Below are 19175 nucleotides of genomic sequence, written 5' to 3'. Positions count from 1 at the left end.
ATAAACCAACATCTGTTCTTCTGAAATTCAGGGCTGTAATTCAACACTTTGCCTTGCTTGTTTCTCTGGGGATTTTAACCTTTGTAAGCTCACAGTCACTGCTGCCAAGCCTACCATCAACCACCACATCCCCATCTTCATTTCCTCCAGGTGTCTAAAGGCATGGAACAGCTTGGGTCAGAAGGGACTTTAAAGTCCATCCATTTCCAAACCACCTGCTGTAGGCAAGGCTGTCACCCACTAGATAAGACTGCCTCAAATCCAGAGAGTTCACATGCATACAGTACTCACATGGGCAATCTTACCCTTTCTATGCAACCTCAAGGAGACACTAGCTCTGCAATTATGCACTCAGCAATTGTGTTGAGGCACTTGAAATAGACACTCAGTCAGGTTGGTATGACGGGGGGAAGCTCTCACGCTCAATGTAGTTTCTGTACACTTTCTCAGTACCTATTATGGCCTTTTTTTCTTTCCAAGTTATAGAAAGCCTCTTCATACCTATAATCTGACCCTCTTTACAAGGCTAGCCATTCTGTTTGCAGAGGTTGCTCCAACTTGACAGATGGGTGCCACTCCTCCACAAAATTTATGTTTTATAAAGAATGTTCTTTAGTCATAAAAAAAACATCAGTCAGTTTTGCAGGTGGTTTCCTCTGTCTCCTGTAGGAAGCAGTCTTCAGTGACTATCACACACTTCATTCATTCCTTGCATTGAAGGATTTGGGCTCCTGCCTCTGGAAAGATATTTTCAATCTCACGTTAATCTTCTCAGTTGCTAGATAGCTTGCTCACCTCTATACTCTGATGGCAATTCAGTGTTTTACCGTGTTTTACTTTTACACTTTTACAGTGTTTTACTTTTTTTACTGGTGAGGCCACTGTTGCCCATAAACCCAGGTTCAGGGAGACACATCAGGCACTTTTCCATACTGAGACCTGGATGCCAGTTTTCTCCATCTGGAGCACCGCTAGCACCAAGGCACCTCGTGTCAGAACTGTAGCTCTAGCTAGTTCCCGGAGACCAGGTACTGTATTCCATGTACTTTCACAGTTTCTGACTCCTCTGTACCCTGATGTGCTGTTAGCTACTGTGACAACTGCTATATCTCTGTTAGCTGCAATCATATATCAAGAATAATAAATAATAACACATAACTTGAAGCAGGAGAAAGCAAAGAGAAAGGAAGTGAGAAGATTTAGTTAGGCCCCCTGATTGAATAAACAACTGAAGAATATCACACTAAATTAACAGAGGGTAATATTCTACAAAAAAAAAAAAAAGACTAAATAGATAGCAGTTCATTAAATGACCTATCCTCACAAGTTGTCATGAGACTGAAACAATTTATAAAATATTGTTAGTTCAAATTACAGTGTGAACATTTGAGAATTTCTGAGTAATTATTCCCATTTTCAGAAGCTATGAGGCATCCAGAGTTGGCATTTATTAGCAGTAACAAAGCATAGTGCCCTCAGTATCTTTTTAACAGCATGCTGTTAAGCTTTGTTTAATCTAAAACCAGGAGTGGGAGGACACTAACAAAAAAATTACTTTTTTTTCTAACCTGAAAAAAATACAGTATTCCCTTCAATGAGGAAACAACTTTTTTTATTTAAAAAAAACACATCTCTTCAGAGCAAGTTTTGATATCAAATAGCAACACTGCCGTAACCTCAGTTTACATACAGACATTTTCAAAGAGTATCCAGAGATAAACAGTAGCCTACCCTGTTCTGCAGCTATCTTTATCTCGTGGAGATCCCAGTGTGTGTTTTGCTGGTTGAAAGGAAATTGTTCCTTCATAGTAATGATGAGAAAGAAAAGTCTTGAAGCCTACATAAAAGAGGTATTAAGCAGCATTAAGCCTTTACAAAGCCACATTGCAAACATCTCTGCTTACATCCTTTGATTGTTGTTCTCCTTCCTTCTCTAAGGACCACCAAAAATAGCTTTTCTCCCCAAGCTCACAGCTTTTTATGTTCTGATGTCTTAGACTGGAAGAGGACATGTTCTCCTCTCCCCCACAAAGACTTCAACGTTTCCATGAGGGGCTCTTACTTTGATTGATGTCTTCAAAAGAAAACAGAAAATTTTAGTCATATCGTAAATCAAAAAAGGCAACAAATACTTTCCAGTAGCATGAGATTTGCCCAAATATTAGTTACCTGGGCTAAATCACTCAGCTCCATCCATAAAATTGAAAGATACAAGCAATTCGTGAGCTGAATGTCCAGAACAGAAGAGAGCCTCTTTCCAACTAAGAAAGTCAAAATGATTAACACCAAAAACATATTAATTTTGGGCAGCAATCACTAGGCAAGATGTATCAACACATTTCTATGAATGATAGAGAACAGTGCTGAAGTGCTAGCAATTTTACTACTAAAGAAGATAATCAAATTTTAGTTAGGGTTGCTTTCAACATAATTCATGACAGTTCAAAATTTTTTGTTTCTTTATAAGATCATAAAATATGAAAGTATTAGGTACAAGTTAATCTGCTAACTGTGCTATTTTGTCAAATTCATACTTTAATAAGCAAACTCTTAACGTTATTCCTCAAGTTACACAGTTTTGCAGAACACAGTATCATAGAACAGCTTGGGCTGCAAGGAAACTTGAAGATCATTTAGTTCCAACCCTCTGCCGTGGCAGGGATGCCTCCCACCACACCAGGTTGCCTGGAACCCCATCCAACCTGGCCTTGAATGCCACAAGAGATGCGATATCCACAACTTCTTTGGGCAACTTGTTTCAGTGCCTAAAACATCCTCCGAGTCCAAAATTTTCTCCTGATATATAATTTAAACCTCTTTCACTTTAAAACCATTCCTCCTTTTCCTATCACTAAGAGACCATGCAAAAAGTTGGTCTCCGTCTTGTTTATAAACTCCTTTTAAGCACTAGAAAGCCCCACTGAGGGCTTATCTCCCTGAAGCCTTCTCTCCCCCAGCACAAAGAAAATCAAATCCCTTGGGCTTTCTTCTTGGAAAGGTGCTTCACTTCTCTGAGCATCCCTGGGGCCTCCTCTGGGCCTGCTCCAACAGCTCTGCATCTAGAGTCCCAGGCCTGGATGCAGCACTCCAGGTAGGGCCTCACAATGAAAAAGCAGAAGGGACAATCACCTTCCTCACCCAGCTGGCCACTCCTCTTTCGATGCAGCTCAGAATATGGTTGGCCTTCTGAGACAACATGATTCAACGTAATTGACATCATAAGAAATTTAAAATCAAGTTCCTTATGTTTATAAGGTACAGAGAAGCTTGGTTCAAGGAAGGGGCATCAACTGCTCCAATATGCTTACATAAGAACATAATAATTATTCAAGTTACCTGAATAGTCATATCTCATCGGACCCATCCACCGCTTCTTTTCACTGTCTTTCAAAACGTCTCCATAAAAACCGTAACCCAACAGTGACACAGCATACTTCAAAAACGTGTTGTTATGATGCACAGATGAGACATCCAAAGGCTGACAGTCACCTAGAAAAGTGCAAGGTTCTATTAAGGCTCCTTTTGTTTCAAGATGCAAATGTCATAATAGCTTTAATGTTACAGACTTATACAATAAAAAAAAAAGTAACCTATATTTATACACATCATTTACACTTTTTTTTAATATTTGCACAAGGAGAAAATATTTTTGGAGGACTGATTTCTTTCAATATTTAAAACCCATTTAGTACTAAGTGAAAAGAATGGCCAGTATTCTAGAAATACATAAAGACGACTTCACTCATGCTATGTAGGAGTGGGAGGGTGTATCATACAAGAGGTCAAAGCTGCATCTGTACATCTAACGAATACTAGATCCTGTATTTCATAGTAACAAGAGGACTCTGAATGTCTGTGTAATGGAAGCTTTGGGAGTGGTTTAATGTGATTTTCTTTTGCCTTGTATTTTACTTATTTTAAAAAGTCTGACTGTATGCTGTTTAACTCTATGCCCATTGTCTCTCACCCTTTCAGTACAGCTCACTGTGAAGTCCTTTCCACATAATTAAGAAACATACATAGAAATTTAAATACCTATATTGACATGCCCAGTTAAAATATTGTGATATACTAAGTACATATTGGAAACAGCTTTTCAATCCTAGTCAAGTGGTGCTAAACTCCAGATGTGCTGAACAGTAATCATAAGTAAGCAGAGAACCACAAGTGTAAGTCTTTGCAACAACAGCTCCTAAGCTTGCAACTGTTATGCAATCAGTAAGCAGGTGAAGTAACAATCACCTGGAAATCCCATCCTTATACAACATGGATGTAACTATCTTGTACAATTTCTCAAACAAAGAATAAAGAACTACACGACTATGATTCTTCAGTATGTGGCAGATGGGACTGACATCACTAGTTACAACACAGTGAATGCACAAGCCATCTCCTCCTCCTTTAATCCCAACACAATTCAGGGACCCTATTACTTGAGGACTTTGAGAGTGGCAGTGTCAGTATCTCCACTTACTGATGGGAACGTACCAAACAAGCATTTATAGACAAATAGTTGTCTTCCTCCCTACCTTCTTCTCAAATATATGATTTTCAGATTACAAAGCAGCAATTATAAGCAACTCCAATCGAACAGAAGTCACACTTGTAACCTGGCATGAAAGTATTAAATTGCACAAGATTACTTACACGAATAGTGTTTTCTAAAACGTACATGCTACTCATGATAGCTTTCTATAAGAGAGATTTATCATCCAATAATTTACACTGCTTATTCTATTTTTCTGCTGTTTTAATATCGTGCCAGAGAGCATGATAATATTTTCAAACAGTGAAGTGTGATCACTCACCTATAATAATATGAAGAGCTGACGTTACTGGATCAGAAATACCAACAGTTGAATAGCATACGCAATCTGTTGAGCCTGAAAAATGAAGACCAAGAGATTACTTTATACCTTTTCAAAGCAAGCACTACTGGTATGGTCCTCCAAACACAAAGCTTTGTGTTATTGCAGCCTGCCTGTTTGTATTTTATGGAATGAAGTAAATACATGATACAAAAATTATGATTTATATTGGAACAGTAACTTTCCTCCTGTAGAAAATAGAACCTATGTGCTCTTGTACAAAGGCTCTCCAATACGTATGAAATTAATGTATAGCAGTTAGTGAAGGAAAATCAGAAAATTAAGGATGTTGTTACAAGCTTTTGCATTAGTTATGAAAGGGGTGAAGGAAGGTGTATGCTGATCTCAAGAAGAGATACCAGTCTCCCACTTTCTGGGGGAATGCTTTAAGTCCCAGGCTGTCATCCCCTCCTTCCTCCACTGCATCTTAAAAACACAAAGTTGTGCGTTGTTTGATTATTTGAAAGTTAATATTTGCTTTCAGGAGTTAATTTACTGATAGGAAAGCAAACTAGGCAGAAATATGCTTTTACAGTCTTCAGCAAAATATCTAAAAGCATTAAACATAAGATTTAGATTTCACCTGCATTCTTTTTTTTCCTAACTACTTCAGGCCACTCCTCACTCAGTATGCACACTCAGTATTATTAGCTGCCATTTAGAGCTACCCAACACTCTCTCAAGCTCTATAAGAACTATCTAAGAGCTGACTGGAGAATTCTGAACTCTATTCTGCAGCAAGCACTTGGAAGTCAGAGTCAGATATACCAATGCATATAATTTGTTACAGCAACTGACTCCAAGTCTACCTTGTGGTTTCTCTACTGCCTTTCCTCAAAAGGAATTCCCTGAAAGGGAAGGCTGGGAACAGAAAAACAAAAATTTACTTTGTTTACATATCTGATCTTAGATTTGCTACTGATTCACAACCAGATAGAGAGCACTTGATTTCTAAATTGAAGTAAAATAGAAAATTAGAAATGGAAGAATGCCCACTGTCTAAAAATTCACTTATGGTTCTTTCTCGCTTTGAAAGCAATGAGAACATGTACCATCATAAACAGGAACACCAAAAAAATCCTTCTGCCTCTGACTCATTTCTCAGTTAACAGACATAATTTCCCCTATCACTTAAGTGCACAGAAGAAGCTTCTATCAAGCAAATACTATGCAGAAGGCAGCCACAGCGAGCAAGGAGCAGCTGCAGGAGCCAGTTAAAAAAAAAGCAGAGCTGCAGAACAAAAGAAACACTGTGATTAAGATATCCTTCCTCAAAGATGGAGGTTTGCGATGCTGCAAGCGTACCATTGCAAGCATATGTATTTGGAAACAACTCCAATTTCTTTCAATATCACATTAGATAAGGTACACAGTAAATGTTACTTGTGCCTCATATTGTTATGTATACTCATTAATTCCACTTAGCCAAAAATAAAACTCATTGCTTTTTAAAAGATTCAAACAAACGTGAAAAACAGCCACAAGAAGAAATGACCCGTTCTCATTCTGCTAAATGTACACGCCTAGTGCTTTGAATCATAGAACTGCTCAGGTTGGAAAAGACCTTCAAAATCATCAAGTCCAACCCCAACCTAGCCATACCTATCCAGCCTTTCAACTTTCTTCAAGCTGTATTCTGCTATGAGGATTAGCCTGAAGTCCCATTCAGCACCTTGAATCATTTGAAGGCCCAGAAAATAAGAATGCAAAATACTGCCAGTTACAACACAAGATTGACAGGCTCCTCTGACTGTAGTGTTTAGGCACCCCCCGATTATAACATGAATTTAGGTCTCCACCAAACATGCAGACAGTCAAGCATAACAATCAAGATCTGAGAATCAATTTCACTTCTAAACTTCTCCTAAGGAGATTAATCCTGTTACCTAAACAACAGCAGCCACCAGAGTTGAAGTGCTACAGATGACTCTGCTTGGCTTCCAACTGCTCCTGTAGTACACTAGACATAGGGGACCAGTACATTTCCAAGGGCACCACGCCACCATACATAAACAGCTGAATCCCAGACTAAATACCTAAAGTATCTCAGCTAAAGGAAGTTCTCATCCTGAACATTTTAATACTAAGAACCTACTGAGAATGGGGTGCAGAGGGCAGAACAACTCTTTGGCCTTAGCTTAGCTGGTCAACGACAAAATGGGTCTAATTGCTTTGAATCTTTACCACATATCATGTATGATATCATTTTCCCCAGAGGAGTTATTAGGGGGGTTTATATAACCACACAACTGTTATCTAGGCAAATTCTTCTACGTTCTATCCTTCTACAAATTTAAAACATTTAACATAGTAATGATATAAAAATGAATCAAGTTAACTTTCATTTAACTGTAAAGAAGAAGTGATTAATATATATTTATTTAGGTAAGACAGCTAGTAACTCATACTCTCCATAAAACATTTTTGGTAGAAAGTAAGGGTCTGCATTACAGAAGATGCAGTACAGTCAAATAACCAGATTTGTAATCAGATAGCCACTTCCCACTGTGTGCACATGAAAATATTATTGAACAGTTGTGAGTAGACAAATTGTCCAGACCAGTGAATCAAAGAATGGCCTGGGTCGGAAAGGACCCCAAAGATCATCAAGCTCCAACACTCCCCACCAAGGCAGAGCTGCCAACCTCCACATTTAACACTAGACCAGGCTGCCCAGGGCCCCATCCAACCTGGCCTTGAGCACCTCCAGGGATAGAGCACCCACCACACCTCTGGGCAGCCTGTTCCAGCACCTCACCACTCTCTCTGTAAAGAATTTCCCCCTGACATCCGACCTAAATCTTCCCTCCTTCAAGGTGCTCAGATACCACTTAATAAGCTTTAGATCAGTCACAGAAACTACCACAGTGATGAGTAACAACATGAATTCTTCCATACAACAAGTAAGAATGCCATGCCATAAGATTCTATGGATAAAAATCAACAATTAACAGCCAAAATAAATGAGAGAAAAGCAAAGTATTCAAACTAATCTTTTGAAAAAATTATCAAGACTACTAAGTTACCACTAATTTGCTCAAAACAAAACACGCTGTTGGGCCTATGACTACTCATTTCTGCACTTTCATTGACAGAAATGTGAAGAAATCCCAAAGAACCAGAAGACTGTGACTACAGCACTAAACTAAGCAGATGACAGAAGCAACAGTCAGATGCTGACCCTAGGGTAAGTAATGAATTTAATAACAAAACAGAAGCACTCATTGCTTCATGCAAGAAGCCCACACAAACTGGTCATGAGGAAGGCACTTATACAGCACTTGCAGGATTCTCAAAGAAAAATTAGCATGGTAACAGAATTTTACACTGCAAATAAACAGAATAACAGCTTCAGTGTGGTTCCTGTTAATTTTTCTTAAGTCAGCCTAATAACAAAATCTTAAATGAGTCACTTTAATGGCAGAGTAGCTGCATATTCCTGGTTGACTGGCCTGGTGTTTTGAAATACCTAGGAGGTGACTTTTCTGGGAAGTGATTTTCAAATGACAAGGACCCAACATGTTCAAAAGTAAGCAAAGTTACTGTTGTTGGGAGACATAAATGATCTGGGCATTCAGAAACCAAGAAAACAATTTCACACCTCTGGAACAACAGGCTGGCTTAAACAGAAACACCTCCAAAGGATCTGGGACATTTTTCTTGTCTGTACGTTTCATTTTTGGCAGATAACCACTTCAGCAGACGTTAAATACCACAGCACAACAAAAATAACAACAACGGCAAATTTAAAAGCTGAAATTTATCTCATCTGACTAGTCCTCACAGCAGCCCCATGTTCAATGTAGTATTTAGCTCTGTCATTTCCACAAGTATAACTAATTTAGAATTATAAAGGTGCAACATAAAACACTGGACTTCAGCTTCCAAATTGAATGTATTCAACCTTGAAATGAGATGCTAACTAAACTGCAAAGACCATTAAATATTACAAACATTATAACAGGGAAGGCTGTGGATACACTGGAATCTTTAAAAAAATTTTTACAGCCCAGAGGACTGTAGTATAGGGATCCAGTCACACTCCATGATTTCATTTCTATCTCCTTTAGAAACTTGTGAATGAATCCCCCATCATTTTTCATGCAAGAAGCCTTTTTTAGCAGTTTTTAGCATTACTTTGCACAGTTACACATCAATATGCTGATTACATTCAGCACATACGCTTTAATCCCAGACATTAGGTCATACCCCTGACTGAAGGCAAAACAAGAAGAACCTGGATATGCAAGAAGCTTCAATTATGACAGCAATTAACACTTTGTTTCTGCATGTTATACAATCCTCCCTAGCACTTGGAAGATTCTTCCTCTGTTCCTGGGGTAGGCCATCAGCTTCCGTAAGGAGTGAAACCACATTAATATTGTGCCATAACACAGAGTGCAGCAAGATTTTTTTTACCTGCTGAGCTCACAAAGGCATTTAATCTGATCTTTTTTTTACTAGAGGAGCTTCCAACAGCAGTTGATGGCTTTGTCTCCTTCCTCTATGCCAGGTTTAGTTAAAAAAAAAAAAAAAAAAAAAGAATCACTCTGGCTTACTCTAGAGCGTATAATTTTAAAAGTAAAACATCTGGACAAAACCTCAATGTCACATTTAAAAGGTTTTTTAGGTTCTCTCTGGTTTTAAGTTTTATGTAGGCATACTATCATCACTCTGGATATACTGAAAAACCACAGCTGAATTTACTTTAAGGCTAGCTGGCACTGGCAGGAAATAGTAAGTAAAGAGAAGTTGCTGTAGGTGCACTGCCTTTTAGTTACCACCCTACAGTGTGGAACTGTCTGGTTGCTACAACTTCTGAGTACTTTCAATAGGAAATACAGTCAACTGGCAGATTTAAAAAATGGCTGCAACTAATATAGAGATTTTGAAACTGAAGAAGATATTTGAATAGAAGCCTTTATTTGTGTAAACTAAAATACAAGTTATTTCATAAAAATACACAAGAAATCATAAAAAAGCTTTATTTTTCTTAAACAAAAGACACATAAAGGAATCAGAACAGTCTACTGCCAGCTATACTGAAAGGGCCAAGAAAAGACTTTTTTCAGAAACAAATGCCTTACAAGAACTATTAAATTTTAAGAAGTTAACGGAGAATGGGATTCTGCCTATGAAACAAAGCTAATTCCTCAAAAAAAGATCAGAGATTTTTGCATTGAAAGACTTTAATATTTGTTGCATTTGCAGTTTCAAACCTTCAATTAATTGCCAGTCTCTGAACTAAGATCAAGTCTGCTGAATTGAGTGCTAGTTTCAATACAGTCTCTACACAACAAAAGCACAGCAATATGCCATGTTAATACAGCAAACCCACAGAGATGCTGTCACCTTACCCCAGGCTCCTGTCAACACTGAATAAACCACACAAAATAAACTAGACTTTAGAACTTAATCTCTGGGTAATGGTCACCTTCAATATTCACTGACATGTTCGTTCTTAAGGTTTTAAGAAAATGTTGGCTGTAATGAACTGAAAAAGCACTATGGATAAAGCCTTCCTCCATTTATGATTTGCTCTGCATTACCCCTTTTCACTTTTTATTTTAGGACTGTCAGTTTAGCTGGAAAAACAAAACAAAACCCAAAAAATACAACTACCTCTTTTTAAGGATTTCAATTATCTGGCAACAAACTCTACTTTCTTTGGGAATCAAGGGATCTGCTGGAGTCAATACATGCTCAGAGCTCCATCACATCAAGCAAAGCACACTGCCTGCCAGCAGTCACATAAGCAGCACTGAAGACAGCTTCACTAAAACTTCCAGCAGAAGCTGGAAAAAAAAAAAAATAAAAAAAATCACGCTGCCTTCCCAAGCACACTGCATTGCACAGCCCTGGTTATTTCATACAATTTCAGGTCTCTACAACAGCTATGTATGTTACAAAAGGGTGAAGATTTGTTCAGTGAGTTTGATAAACAGACCAAATTCCTGTAACAATCTTCTTGTATTTTCATTAACTAAAGCATTTTAAGTATTGCACAAGATACAAACAGATCAAGACAAGAATCATCTTCAGTGCTTCTAAAATTCAAAAGCTAATTAACAGAACTTCAAGCTTCCTTATACACCACTGTAAAGAATAATGACTTGAAAATGTTTGAGCCTTAGCACTGATTACAAGGCCATGCCTCATGTTAGTTTGGGAACAACACAGCATATAGTATGCATTCAAACAGCAAACAGCTACAACACAACAATGTTCACAAAAGCACTAAAGCACATCAGAGAAGAAAATAACTTGATACATGTTAGCAATGCTAAATCCTCAGTGAAGCTCATACATTTTGGTTGCAATGGGAAAAAACGCATGAAGAAACTGCTGAAAAAGCAAGGTTAATCTTTCAGTTTTATGATGCTTCTAGTTCATTTCCTTTTCCCATGGGCAAAGAAATAGCTTTCAATAATAATGTTCTCTTTTTTGTTCCTAAATGTCTACTTACTGTCAGTAATATCACCAAGAACCAAATTTTTCTGAAACCAAATCATGTAAGCAAAAACTCTTATCTAATAAGCAAAACTAAGTAAGGGAGATGAAGGGTGGAGCACTTCACATTCTACTGCTTTAATTTACATCTGATTTTAATACTAAGGTTCAACAAATAAGATCAGAGTATGCCTATAGTACGTCCCACACAGAACTTTTAATGTGTTAGCTAGCAGGAATGAAATAATATAAAGTTATATTCACATTACAACCTGCAGGTAACTAATCCTGATTGTACTGCTAATATAAGTTAACCTTCTTTCAAGCAACAATGCGGACATTTAGATTTAGATGCATTCTTCACAAAGATACGAGGCACATAAAAAAGTCACCTAATGCTTGAGGGTAGAAATATTCCATTTCACCTGATGTATTTTTATTGCTGATGTTAAATTTTCTCATAAAGTCTGTGTTTTAGTTCTAGTCAGATGCTCGTAACATTTATTTCGCAGCTCAGTTCTTTAATTCAAATCTCAAGTGTCTGGCAAGCAAAAGAGAACAGCATACCAACGGCACTGAAAAGTGCATTGCCTTTTCATACAGTCCTTCAACTTGCAGATGCCACTGAACAGCTGCAAGAATGAATATAATTTTGGGTGGCACTGTCATGCATGTATCCTGCAAATTGGAGGAGTGAGATAACATGTGGGCCATTCATTTAACAGTAAAATTGATCCAAAGCTTACTGTGATCAATGAAGAAGTTACCATCAAAAAAGTGAATAATGAGAGTTTTTACAAATGCCTTTCAACAACAGTAGTCAGGATTGCCTGAAAATGTGGTTGAACTGTGAAGTTACAGCACCTTGCACCTCTTAAAAAATAGCCAGGGCAGAAAGTGCAACTCTGTCTGGAACCTGGGGACTGTTTGTTCCTCAGCTACAGTTGCTGAATGCTTTCTGTAATAACAACCAAGGTGGTAAAAAAAAAACCAACACAACAAAACAGAATCAAACTGCTATCAGAACACCATGAGGCTCTCACAGCAATTCTAACCCTGTGGAGCACGTGCAACTCAGAAACTATTTTTCTCCAGGTAAGTCTCTGTTCAATAAAGTTCACTCATTAATGTGTTCAGATGAGCGAAAGCATTACTATCACATCTTATCTTGTATTAACATAAGACATAAATTAAAAGAGAAAGGAAGAAACAATAAATTTCTCTAGAACTACCCATATAAGACTTCATTTTGGTGCTTTTATGTAATACTATTGCTTGTTTCTCAAGCTTAGCTCTAATTTTGAGAAGTTATGAATGAGAAAAAATTTCAGGTAGAAATCAAAGAAGTAATCTGAAAGTTAACCCTTTCTTACCAGCAGGAATTATGCCAATCCTTATATTGCACTGGACTAACGGTGCTTTGGGATTATTTTGGTCTATGCCAGAGTCCTTCTGCATTCTTCCAATGAGACCATGCATCACTTCACTGAACATGCCGTCCCCACCAACACAAACAACACTGCCAGGAAACACAAATTAGAATGCACACTAACAGTCAATAAACAACACGGCAAATGTTCTACTTAGGGCATGCAATGCACATCAAAATTGTCTTCTCCTCATCCACTTCTACAGACTATAATAGCCCACAGTCAACTTGGCATTAAACAAAACGCAGAAAAAAAATTCAAGCTACACAACCATTAATGCACCTAGACAGTTCTGTAATGCTTGAAAAATATTGGAATGCAACCTAAAAAGCCCTCTCTATCCTCTATTGCTGTATGCAGACAGACAGATATCAGTGGAAAATAATAATACAGTGAAAACACTGAACAAGACTGTACATATAGCTTCTGAAGTAAGCAAAATGGCAATTAGGTTTTCACAAAAAAAAAAAGGAAAAAGTAAGTTAGTATTTATAAATTACAAAAAGGGAAAGTTAGTATTTATAGATGCAGACAGAAGTGACTTAACACTGCACATTTAATAGGGGCACACATTACGCGAACAGAAAAGCACATGCTTGCATGCTCTTTTGACCATGCTGCTAGCCCAGACAGACAGAAGTCAGGTATATCTAAATAACCACTCGTAACAATGCAGAGCTCTAACTGTTAAGAGAAGCAAAGCTTTGGTTTACAAAATTAATTCAAGTCAGAGATGGTGCCGCAGCTACACAGATCTTCAGAAGTTATAGCTCAGCAGAGTTCACACCCAAGCAAATACTAGGAAATAAAAAACTATTTTACAGCAGTATACATTTCATGCACATTTATAAAACGCCCACTCTGGTTAAAGAATGTTTATGATTTTGGAGTTCCAGAGGCTGCAGTTCAAATACACTTTGAATAGAGATGAGACGAATCAAAAGTTACACATATATGATTCGGAACATTTTCTGTTTTCCACAGCAATTATTTTCCAATGCAGAAACTAACACTCTTCCACAATCAGCAATAGATATTGCAGAATGAGCACATATCCCACTGGACAAGTTAGCTGATTTACATTTAAGAACCGATGATTTACATTTACTTATTGCTGTTTTTTCAGCATGAGGGAATCCTGAGAAAACAGTCATTTTTTATTTCACGAATGGAGAAGATAGTCTTATAAATACACTGCCCAGCTCTAAATCAAGACCTAAGAGACTGAGAGAAGGGAGAAAAAGATTTTTGTTTTTCATTTTCATAATGAAAATATCTTTTCAAAACTTAGTTACTTTACTTCTCAGCTTCAGAAACCTGTCTCATCTTTCTGAGTAGCCTCTAAGAGGAAGTAGGCAAAAGTTTCCACGTGAATTTAAGGTCTATGCCATGCTGGTAGTGTTCTTGATGTAACACACAGTACGTGCAGGCTTAGTGATGACAGAATAATAGGAACCTGTATTCCTATCGAGGGTAAATATTGACAGTTGAAAAGAAATAAATCACATACACAAAATTAGCGTGATCAAACTCACTGCAAGCATCAGGTCATCAATGTGCGAGACACACGTATGAAGGTACCCTTGGAGGACTACTCTAAGAGAGACCTTCCTGGCGTGCTTCTTCCATTTTGGATTTATTTTTCTAATGGAATAGCACTTCACTTGTTAAGGTAATATCAGTAAACCGTAAGGACTGATCTGAAATTAATGCTCCCTATTTTGTTGTGCTGGCCCATGACCTCAGAAGGCAGATGTTGATGGTACGGCAGTAGGTTTGAACCTTCCCCCCAGTATACCACTACGTTTTGCAGCTGTGTGACAAATGGCAGCAGAGAAGCAGTCTTACAGAATGGTGTGTGACACAGAAGTGCATGTGAAGTAAAGGTGTGTCACTGAATTCCTCTGTGTGGAGAAAATGACACCCACTGACATTCATCTATGCTTGCTGATTATTTGTGGAGAACAAACAGTGGATGCTGGCACAGTGAGTGGAGTGATATGTTTCAGCAGTGGTGACAGCAGTGAAAACAAGCCACACTAGGGACATCCTTGAAGCTTGTTTTTTTTTTTTCATGCAGGCATTACTGGTGAAAACACAGATTATAATGGTGACCATGTTGAAAAACAGTGTTTTGTAGCTGACAGTGTGCTCTTTGTAGTTGTTGTAGTTTCCATGGAAATAAATAGCAGGCATTACTTTCAGAGTGACTCAGGTAGATATGCTAAAGGTCATGAGTAGCAAGCCCATGAGACAAATGAGTTTTAAATGATCTATGGTCCCTTCCAACCTCAAACTCTCTGAACTAATTCAAAAACCAGAAAAAAATGAAACAATTTTACATGAGCTTGTTCCAGTATCATCCTTACCCGTATCAGGTTCATTCCACACACAGTCATTATTTGCACAGTATTACAGCATGTAAAACAGTTACGTTCTACATAACAACGTACAAGAACCTGTACTGTATTAACGCATGAATGGCACTTTAATCATATGCAAGGGGAAGCCACACTACCACTGAGCTGTTAGAATAGTACACTCACTGCAGGAAATCTGTATTAGAAGAGATGGGAAGAACAAACAGAAAACACACATAAAAGGTTTAAGCATACACACTGAGAAGGCAAAGAAGCAATTATCATTAGGAATCTCTATCTAGTTCCAAAAAATTCAAGTACATCTTTTCTAAATAGAGAATCTGAAGAGACTGAATAAAGAATCTAAACACTCAAGGAAAAGTCACTTAATAGAAGTGATCTGCAAGGACAGGTGAACAACCATTGGATGCAGGAATCCAAAAAGACTTTTCCTGTATGTGAGAAGAGTCTACTGAACTTGAAGATAAAAACACATTTACATGATTTCTTTCTTTCTTTATTTATTTTTAGTTTTCAGTTAACCGCATCATCTGCTGTTTAAAAAGTAGCATGAGTAGAAGAATTGCTTCCTAATGTCATTGTTCACCACAGAAACATACTTGTACATAATGATCAAAAGCCAGGCTTAGAAACACAGCTGCAGTTCCCAGGCTGCCATTGAGGCCTATTCTGGGAATGGAAGAGTCAAGAGATTGTAAGAACATGCGCTACTTTGGGCAATTTTTTATCTCAATCACATTAAAGAAAGTAAAAGCAATCCCCACCACAAGATTTAAAGTGGAACTATCAAAGAGAGATTCAGAAATCCTTGAAGTTCACACTAGGCATTGTTCGAATATGTGAAAAAAGTGTTTCAAGTACCACTACACTCAGTGACATTTGCTGTAAAAGCAAGTTGCCAGGAGGAGATTCTATTTAGAGATTAACTTTGGAACAGGGAAGACTCATTCTCCTTTTAATTTTGCTATATAGCCCAAGATAATAGAACCGCCTCTGTCTGGAACTAAACACCTCAACATCTTATTCTTTCAGATTCTGCTCTTATTCCTAAACTTACAACATGCAACTATCGCAGTTCAATACAGATACACCGCATGGTAAGAATCAGTAGTTTGTTTCTGTGGGTTGTTGCTTGTTTGTTTTTAACTCAGAGAGTTAACAATCTTTTCAGAGAAGCAAGGGTTCCCTCTGCTTGTCTTCACAGTTGATATTACAACATCGCTTATAGCCTTCCTTCTTTCCTTAGAAGTCCCAAAATTTGTTTAATAACTTGTTCTCCTGTATTTCCTAAAAAATATTCACTTTTACTTCTCTGATGAAATGGTAAATTGACTTAATGAGAAACATAAACATGCACAGCTAGCAACAACACATAGTTCACATCAATAGTAATTTACATCAATATAAAGTGTTAGAACTTTCATGCTGAACTACTAAATACTTTACTAGACTAAATCTATAAAGACTATAACATTGCAGTAGAGATGGAGTCCTCCCCTTTAAACTAACAAGATCAGCTATAGATTCTAAATCTCTCATGAGAGTAGACTAGTTAGGTAGCTGCTGACCCTGCAGGCCAGAACAATTACCATTGTGGGAACCTCTTCTTACAATAACCAATTCTACATACTGACTTGCTTAATTTTCTTCCCCATTCTGTACTGAAACTGCATCAACCTTCAGTATTATATACTTCATATACTTAATTCAAATGAAATAGTTAAGAATACTAACTTCTAAGTTACTTTCTTTGAATGTTTGCAAAATTGAGGAAACTGTCAGTACTACAAAAAACAAAACAAAACGCACCTGTTCATTTTAAAGCAAGTCTAGGATCTTGCTTTAAAGTCAAGGAACTCAATTTGCAAATGTAGTTTTTAACTGTAACAATTTGCCAACATTATGCACTTACTTGATTTACAACCATGCATACAGATTTGCAAGAATACTCTGAAGAGATAGGAGATTTTTTATTTTTGTAATTTACCAGCTTAAAAGCACCTGCCTCCAAGCATAGGAAGACATAACTTTAAAAATACTGTAGATATGAGTTTATTTACATAGGTTCTGCATACGTTTTCATTATTATATCACTACATAATCCACTTCATGTCATGAAACACAACTAGAATGACTAGTTTATTTACTAAAATATTTTGCTTCTATAGCAGACATAATAACAGAATGCAATTTTACTGTTCAGCTGGGTCTTCTTCTGAACCAGTAACTTCACAAACAGAAGAAATACAGGTGAAAAACATAAAGCTGAATAACCCAGCAGTTATCTGCACTTGACAAGAGTGGTTTTACACATAGTCAAGATGCCACTAAAGCAATTTTTTGGACTCATGTATGTGTCAAAGTCATCTGCACTACAAAACAATTCATGATACCTTCCAGGCTGCCACAGAACGCTCAGGTTCTGGGCCAGCAAAAGTAATCTTACATTGATCTGCACAACAGCCTCATGCAAACACCATTATATTTCATTTGAATATATTATGTGTCGAACACGTTTACTGAAACGGAGCAGTTTTCCTTTGACACTCCTAAAAGTGCACATCCTACTGTGGAAAAGAACACGTCCTGGATCTTTGATTTGTTGCAAAAAACACATCATCAATTAATGCTATTTTAAGTTAGAGACAAGAACACATACATATCAGCTAACTTAAAAAAAACCACAACACCAAATGAAGTTACTTACCCATCATATTTATTAATATTAACTTCAAATAAGTTCTCCTTAGCATGGTTAGCATGTTCAGTTACTATGAAGAAATGAAAAAATACACACTTAAAAATTACAAAATATTGTTATAAAAAGGTATATGCATTTGTTAAAATTGTTATTAATTTATTAATAAGGATAACTCTACTGCCAGTATGACATAAAATCAACTCGCCCATAAGCCGTGCTTCAAATAATTTTATGCCAAAGAAAGAATTGAAAAATAGGGTAAATGTAAAAAAAAATTTCACTAAAAACTGCGCAAGTGAACAACTGCTTTTAAACAGTAAAACTGAAAAAGTATTTAATAAATGGAGAAATTCAGTAGTACCAAAACTTAAAAAAATAAATAAAGGAAAGAACTAAACTACACAGAGATGCTTCAAAATCTATATAATGTCTATCAAGGTACTAAAACATTCTTTACTCACCGACAACATCAGTAGAAATAGAAGCCAAACTGAAAAGTGGAGCAACTTTCTGTTCATAAATCCTCTTCCCTTGTCGCTTTCCTCCATATGGATTAATATACACAAGCAACTGCTTTGGTCTACACTCTGGTATAGAACACAGTTATCTATTAGAACATTCCCACTTCCTCAGACAACATTCTAAATATGTTCTAAATTTTTATTTTAATGGAATAAACAAGTATTAGGTCAATACACTTACATAATAAATCCAGCTAAACAAAGCTAGACTTGTTTGGATGGTTTAAAGTTACCAAAGGCCCAAAGCACTATCTTTTCTGAGAATGTCACCTTTTAAGAAAGTTATCAACAGAAAAAACACTTGGAGATAACTGCCCAGGCCATATGTCTCTCAGATCCAATTAGTAGGCACATAAAATCCATTTCTTAAATGACTTTATTGGAAGTCAGGCCCCACACGTACCGTATGGAAAAGAAAATCAGTAGTAAGAGGCACACACTCAATGCCTATGCAAACAAACATTTTTTGTTAAATACCTATTTTTGGTCTCTGAGCCTTAAGTCCTTACCTGAATCATATTTTAGCTGTACCTGTCTCCAGTCTCTTCTCTGGCTTTCAAATGGAACTCAGACCTATACTGTAGTTATCTTTCCTCCAGTGCTGCCTCCACCCACCTTCTGCTGCTCCTGCCTGGCCCCCTCGATAGTCAGCATCACTTCGCGTTGTCTAGACTGTAGATAGGACCTGTTGCTATCCTTCATCCTGCTCAGACACAGCTGAGGCTGTACTACTGTTACCCTTGGCTTGCCTTCTGTTGTGGAATTATTTCCTTCTTACTATTTCCTGACAGATATCAACACAGGTAATTCCTTCTAAACTATAC

General features: G+C 37.3%; 1 protein-coding gene and 1 long non-coding RNA gene across 2 annotated transcripts in view; both read right to left on the bottom strand.

Moving 5' to 3' along the window:
* Positions 1 to 19175, bottom strand: part of CERK (ceramide kinase) — a 44361-nt gene that overhangs the window by 12119 nt on the left and 13067 nt on the right. The window contains exons 4-9 of the mRNA XM_052681146.1: positions 18292 to 18417; positions 17837 to 17900; positions 12692 to 12837; positions 4809 to 4883; positions 3337 to 3489; positions 1732 to 1837 (exon numbers count right to left, since the gene is read on the bottom strand). Of these exons, the coding sequence (XP_052537106.1) occupies positions 1732 to 1837; positions 3337 to 3489; positions 4809 to 4883; positions 12692 to 12837; positions 17837 to 17900; positions 18292 to 18417 (670 nt within the window). The remainder of the gene's footprint in view (positions 1 to 1731; positions 1838 to 3336; positions 3490 to 4808; positions 4884 to 12691; positions 12838 to 17836; positions 17901 to 18291; positions 18418 to 19175) is intronic.
* On the bottom strand, positions 14807 to 17827 carry LOC128079702 (uncharacterized). Its single transcript, XR_008206289.1, has 2 exons — positions 16635 to 17827; positions 14807 to 16594 (listed from the first exon to the last, which is right to left on the bottom strand). It is a non-coding gene; the product is annotated as an uncharacterized LOC128079702 (long non-coding RNA).

This window comes from Tympanuchus pallidicinctus, unplaced genomic scaffold, assembly GCF_026119805.1.
Source record: "Tympanuchus pallidicinctus isolate F22 unplaced genomic scaffold, pur_lepc_1.0 scaffold19, whole genome shotgun sequence".
Lineage (NCBI taxonomy): Eukaryota > Metazoa > Chordata > Aves > Galliformes > Phasianidae > Tympanuchus > Tympanuchus pallidicinctus.
This window is presented reverse-complemented; position numbering and strand designations above follow the sequence as displayed.